Raw genomic sequence first — 7246 nt, forward strand, 5'->3', positions numbered from 1 at the left:
AAAGCCATGACTAAGGGCAAACCTTTCAGAGGCATAGGGAGAAAGAGTGGGACCTCATGGATGGAGGCCCTTCTTAAAATGAAACATGACAGATGCTCACTCAGACCTAATGGACACCTGCTAAGTGAATAAAAGCGAATGATTGCTGGTTTCTTCCCTTGTTTTCTCCCATTGAAATTGTTTCTGCTTTTACCAACTCTTGTTTGGCATGGTTGGTTTAGTTTAGTTTATTAGGATCCCCATTAGCTGTAACTCATGCAGCAGCTACTCTTCTTGGTCAGCACAAAACATAAAGTACATGAGAAAGTACAGAAAAGTTATAGACAAGAGTAACAAAGACATAACTACATTAACCTGTCTAGGATCAGCGTGGCGCTAGCGGCACACCCCCCCCCCCCCCCACTGAAAAACCAGTGCCGCGAAATTCAAAAAAAATATTTTTTTAAAATATTTAACTTTCACACATTAACCTGTCTAGGATCAGCGTGCCGCTAGCGGCACTCCCCCCCCCCCCCCACTGAAAAACCAGTGCCGCGAAATTCAAAAAAAATATTTTTTTTAAATATTTAACTTTCACACATTAAAGTCCAATACAGCTAATGAAAGACACAGATCTTATGAATCCAGTCAACATTTCCGATTTTTAAAATGTTTTACAGGGAAGACACAATATGTAAAGATGTACATCTATTACCTAAAAACACATTAGCATATTCCACCATCTTTTATTTGTCCACCAACACCAGTAGCCATCACCAATTCGGCTAAACTAAGATATTTATAGCCTCTAACCAACAAAAAAACTCATTAGATGACAGTCTGATAACATATTTATGGTATGGGATAGGTTTTGTTAGAAAAAAGTGCATATTTCAGGTAGATGGCATAGTTTACAATTGCACCCACCATCACAAATGGACTAGAATAATTACAATGAGCAACGTGTTTACCTAACTACTAATCATCAAACATTTCGTAAAAATACACAGCATACACGAATCGAAAGACACAGATCCTGTGAATACAGACAATATTTCAGATTTTCTAAGTGTCTTACAGCGAAAACACAATAAATCGTTATATTAGCTTAGCACATAGCAATTAGCAGCCCAGCATTGATTCTAGCCAAAGTGAGCGATAAAAGTCAACATCGCCAAAAGATATTAATTTTTTCACTAACCTTCTCAGAATTCTTCCGATGACACTCCTGTAACATCACATTACAACATGCATATACAGTTTGATCGAAAATGTTTATATTTAGCCACCAAAATCATGGTTAGACAATGTGAAATGTAGACAAGCTGGTAAAGAAAACGTCCTTGCGCCACTTAGACAGTGATCTACTCTTATACATAAATACTCATAAACGTGACTAAAAAATATAGGGTGGACAGGGATTGATAGACAATTTAATTCTTAATACAATTGCGTTATTACATTTTTTAATTTATCCTTACTTTTCAATACAGTTTGCGCCAAGCGAAGCTACGTCAAAAAACATGGCGTCCTAAGCCACTAAAATGTTTCGACAGAAACACGATTTATCATAATAAAAATGTCCTACCTTGAGCTGTTCTTCCATCAGTATCTTGGGCAAAGGATCCTTTCTTGGGAGAAATCGTCTTTTGGTGGAAAGCTGTCCTCTTGCCATGTGGAAATGTCAACTACGTTCGGGATGAACTGAAAAGCGTGACCAACTTTTCACATCGTTGCAAAAATAAATGTCCCAAAATCGCACTAAACGGATATAAATTGCTATAAAACGCTTTAAATTAACTACTTTGTGATGTTTGTAACTCCTATAACGAGTGAAAAGATGACCGGAGAAATATAACAGGCTAAACTAACGCTTGGAACAGGAGAGGGTCGGTGTCTTCCACGCGCGTTACGCAGCAAGAAAAGACTTGCTAGCTAAAGGTTTTTTTCATTTGTAGGGCCTGTGAACGAGCAATCGAGCCCGTTGGAATCGTCATCACGTAAAGGCATCCAGGGGAAGACGTAAGAAGTGTCCGTATAGTCATAGCAACGACAGTGCCCGTTTAAATGACTTCAGAAAAGTGGCCAACGTTTCTCAAATCTGACTCCATGTCAGGGAAATTGCTGTAGAATGGGCTCTGTTCCACTTAGAGACAAAATTTCAACTCCTATAGAAACTATAGACTGTTTTCTATCCAATAATAATAATAATATGCATATTGTACGATCAAGGATTTTGTGGGAAGCCGTTTAAAAAATTAGCCACATTAGCATAAATAGTCTAAACAGCGCCCCCATCCCCAACAGGTTAAAGTCCAATACAGCTAATGAAAGACACAGATCTTGTGAATCCAGTCAACATTTCAACATTTTTAAAATGTTTTACAGGGAAGACACAATATGTAAAGATGTACATCTATTACCTAAAAACACATTAGCATAATCCACCATCTTTTATTTGTCCACCAACACCAGTAGCCATCACCAATTCGGCTAAACTAAGATATTTATAGCCCCTAACCAACAAAAAAACTCATTAGATGACAGTCTGATAACATATTTATGGTATGGGATAGGTTTTGTTAGAAAAAAGTGCATATTTCAGGTAGATGGCATAGTTTACAATTGCACCCACCATCACAAATGGACTAGAATAATTACAATGAGCAACGTGTTTACCTAACTACTAATCATCAAACATTTCGTAAAAATACACAGCATACACGAATCGAAAGACACAGATCCTGTGAATACAGACAATATTTCAGATTTTCTAAGTGTCTTACAGCGAAAACACAATAAATCGTTATATTAGCTTAGCACATAGCAATTAGCAGCCCAGCATTGATTCTAGCCAAAGTGAGCGATAAAAGTCAACATCGCCAAAAGATATTAATTTTTTCACTAACCTTCTCAGAATTCTTCCGATGACACTCCTGTAACATCACATTACAACATGCATATACAGTTTGATCGAAAATGTTTATATTTAGCCACCAAAATCATGGTTAGACAATGTGAAATGTAACTCAGCTGGTCAGAATTTGTCCTTGCGCCACTTAGACAGTGATCTACTCTTATACATAAATACTCATAAACGTGACTAAAAAATATAGGGTGGACAGGGATTGATAGACAATTTAATTCTTAATACAATTGCGTTATTACATTTTTTAATTTATCCTTACTTTTCAATACAGTTTGCGCCAAGCGAAGCTACGTCAAAAAACATGGCGTCCTAAGCCACTAAAATGTTTCGACAGAAACACGATTTATCATAATAAAAATGTCCTACCTTGAGCTGTTCTTCCATCAGTATCTTGGGCAAAGGATCCTTTCTTGGGAGAAATCGTCTTTTGGTGGAAAGCTGTCCTCTTGCCATGTGGAAATGTCAACTGCGTTCGGGATGAACTGAAAAGCGTGCCCAACTTTTCACATCGTTGCAAAAATAAATGTCCCAAAATCGCACTAAACGGATATAAATTGCTATAAAACGCTTTAAATTAACTACTTTATGATGTTTGTAACTCCTATAACGAGTGAAAAGATGACCGGAGAAATATAACAGGCTAAACTAACGCTTGGAACAGGAGAGGGTCGGTGTCTTCCACGCGCGTTACGCAGCAAGAAAAGACTTGCTAGCTAAAGGTTTTTTTCATTTGTAGGGCCTGTGAACGCGCAATCGACCCCGTTGGAATCGTCATCACGTAAAGGCATCCAGGGGAAGACGTAAGAAGTGTCCGTATAGTCATAGCAACGACAGTGCCCTTTTAACTGACTTCAGAAAAGTGGCCAACATTTCTCAAATCTGACTCCATGTCAGGGAAATTGCTGTAGAATGGGCTCTGTTCCACTTAGAGACAAAATTTCAACTCCTATAGAAACTATAGACTGTTTTCTATCCAATAATAATAATAATATGCATATTGTACGATCAAGGATTTTGTGGGAAGCCGTTTAAAAAATTAGCCAAATTAGCATAAATAGTCTAAACAGCGCCCCCATCCCCAACAGGTTAAATTAATGATATCAACAAAAGAATTGGCTAAAGCAGAAATCTGTAGGCTAAAGTCTTGTTCTGTCTCTGTATTTCCCCAGCACCTCTGGTTGATTCCAACCCAATTCACAGTAGCTCAGCCATGCTGATGTTGCTGTCTGTGGCGTTTGTTGGTTTAGTTGCATTCTTCATCTTCAAGTTCAAAAGGTATGTTTTCGTAATAATATTGATTGGTTGGTAATAGACAACCAATTTTTTCTTATTTTGTCTTAGTGGCATTCAAAAGCTACATTATACTCTTAACTATCAACTAAGACGTGAAGTTGTTACAGAACTGCAGGTTAAGTTCACATGACGTCATTAGAGTGGTGTCTGGCTTGTTAGGAAAATCCCTTGGATCCATGTCCAGGCTGAGGAGAACCAGGAAAAGGAGCCGGAGAGGATTGGTACGGTTGGGCAGAACAACGCCATGTCAAAGATGAAGCACAGTGAGTTCCCCTCAGAGAAGGAACTTACGGAGAAAGAACTGGAGGCCAGGACCAGAGGTAAGTTAGACTTTACCGTATAGAAAAGTGGCGGACTTGCCTAATGGACCTAGAGCCAAGCCAAGCTCCCATGAGCCAGAGCCAAGCTCCCATGAAAATCATCAAATGCCGTAGCCTATGTAAATCATCTGTCCACACACAGCAGAAGACAAATCTCTGTTGTGCGCTGTAACATATGGGAAATAGTTATATTGTAAAATGTCGTAATAGACATCAAGTTAATTTGCCATTTCAATAAATAATCACACTAAATACATTGGTTAAAACGTATAAAAAGTATAATTGAAACTTTGCAATATGTTTTCATCATTGCTAGGACAGCAAGTTTAAAAGCCACAAACTGCTAGCTAGTCAGTTAACTCACATATTTTCAAAGAGATAGCTAATGCGTCAAGCGAGCTGCAATAAAAACGACACGGCACCTTATCGTCTATCAGAATAGGTTTATGTCAGATATTGAGTTCTGACAGAATTATTGATTGCAACGGAAAGCATTGTATCAATATTCAGTGTCATGCATTATGATTAGCCATTTCAAGATACAGAAAGTTTCACGGTGTAGACCTACTGTATTGTACTTGACAAACCCTTAAGTGCCTTTGTATTTAATATTTTTTTTACCATAAGCTCCTGTAAGTATTTGTTTTTAATATGGATCCCCAGCAAAATTAAGGCAGTTTATACCATTTTTTAAACATTACAATACATTCACAGATTTCACAACACACTGTGTGCCCTCAGGCCCCTACTCCACCATCACCACATATATACAGTACAAAATCCATGTGTACGTGTGTGCATAAAGCATAAAGGTCAACATAGGGAAACCATTGGGTTGTTAAATCAGGGGGACTGCTGACTGTTTTTGACAACAGTGCCACTGCAGTGGTCCTGATAGACATGTGGGCGGAAGGCTTTTTGAGAGGTCAGCACTTTGGACAATCTTCATCTCACGGCAGGTCTCTCCTCCAGCAGACCTTAGTGATCTGAGACAGATAGATTTCTCTTCTGCTGCGTCCTAACTATTTATTCTCAATGGGCAGAGCAATATGGGAGCTTTAACTTGTACAATTAGATTCAATAATATGGCCGTTGTGTGTCTGTTAAGATTCCATGATTACTCTGATGCCTGCAGTGGTTCCTATGCTAGTTTAGTTGGTAGGTCGACACACAGGTCCTCAAAGTGCTGCCAACATCAAACCATTCAAATGATACCAACTGGGGTAATTTGCTTTATTGGGGTGTTGGAGACAATAGTGTCTTTGGGGGCACTATTCATAATAATTATACCTGTGTTTATATATTCTATCACCAGGAGAAAATGGAAGAACTGGGGAGAGAGTGATCACAAGAGAGTTTCCTACTTGTACTAATGTCTAAGAAATGAGATTCTGAATACTGTAAGTACAGGTTGTGGTGTTTCAATGTACCAATTTTAAAAGCTTTGTTTTCACCATATACTTTGGTCGCTGAGAATTGCTAATTAATATGTGTTTCACAATACTTTAGAAATCTATATAGCGGGAGAATACATTTGGTGCATATACTTTACTTGAGTATTGAGGAAGCGTAATATGACATCTGTGAATGTCAGAAATAAGAACATGCCATTGTTGAAAGAGTAATTGTCTTCTTCAGTGCCAGATAGCATTGCTAATGAATACTTTAACGCAACATGATTATCTTACAGATGTACATTTGATAATGACAACTGTATCGACTGTACTATTACACAAGGGAGGTGGAATGTAAATAATAACACATAAAGGCATACTACAAATTAGTGTGGCTACTTGGGAAACAATCTCTAGACTATAATTGAGGCTGTTAAAAGGTGTACAGGTGGATGAAAAGCATGTATGCCAACATTTTCTATTAGATTGTCCATTCTAGAATCTTGGCACACTGAACAGAGTTTGTCTACTGCTAATACAATAATATTGCTCACTTTTTCTAGCATGTCATAATTCACTTTTTTAACAGTAACATATAAGATAATATGATGAGGTAAACAAGTGTTGATCATGGTGATTTTAATATTAGTAAAAGTTTTAAACCATTTATCGGATTGTCTTGTTGAAGATTGAGCAAAAGTTGCTTAACATTGTAGTGCATGAGCTATACTGTATTGTTCATTTTGTTAGCTAAGCTAATATTTAAGTTTTTACCCCATAGTTCTTACTGTAAACAAAATGAAATGTAATTGTTCAAAATAAATGTATTTTTCTATGAAAGTAGGCCTATGTTGTTGGTTTTTACATGTACACATTGTATTGATGGAGATGTAAACAAGTATTTCAAGGTAACTAACCTTGAGTTCCAAGCTTTATGCTTTCCATAAGCACGGATTCTGATAATTGATGACCATACTGTAAAAACAGAAAGTCTTAAAACACCATGATTGTGTAATGAAACCATGAAAAGTAATGCACCTACTGAGTAAGCTGAGATCTGGTGTCTGGAGGATGTTTGAATGTAAACCCAATGTAAATGTTTTAATACACAGAATGTGTTTTAAAACAGAAATGTAATAGTCTGAGTAACCCAAAGTGGTTATTCAACCTGAATATTGTTGCTTTTAGGGGTTTCAGTGGATGTAAAAGGCGGCATCAAGACAAACAACAACATAAAACAGTTTTTCATACAATCAATTAATTAGAAGTGCAAATGGTTTTTAACCTACATATTGATTGGTGATACTTTAAGGGCCTATGGAGAATACTTT

General features: G+C 37.3%; 1 protein-coding gene across 2 annotated transcripts in view; it reads left to right on the forward strand.

Moving 5' to 3' along the window:
* The window catches only part of LOC129857429 (VPS10 domain-containing receptor SorCS3-like), a 65122-nt gene extending 58367 nt beyond the window's left edge, over positions 1 to 6755 (forward strand). For both annotated transcript variants that reach the window (XM_055925664.1, XM_055925673.1), the window contains exons 25-27: positions 4078 to 4183; positions 4361 to 4521; positions 5837 to 6755. In XM_055925664.1, the coding sequence (XP_055781639.1) occupies positions 4078 to 4183; positions 4361 to 4521; positions 5837 to 5901 (332 nt within the window). In that variant the 3' untranslated portion in view covers positions 5902 to 6755. The remainder of the gene's footprint in view (positions 1 to 4077; positions 4184 to 4360; positions 4522 to 5836) is intronic.
* Positions 6756 to 7246: the final 491 nt, after the last annotated feature.

This window comes from Salvelinus fontinalis, chromosome 1 (genome assembly GCF_029448725.1).
Source record: "Salvelinus fontinalis isolate EN_2023a chromosome 1, ASM2944872v1, whole genome shotgun sequence".
Classification (NCBI taxonomy): domain Eukaryota; kingdom Metazoa; phylum Chordata; class Actinopteri; order Salmoniformes; family Salmonidae; genus Salvelinus; species Salvelinus fontinalis.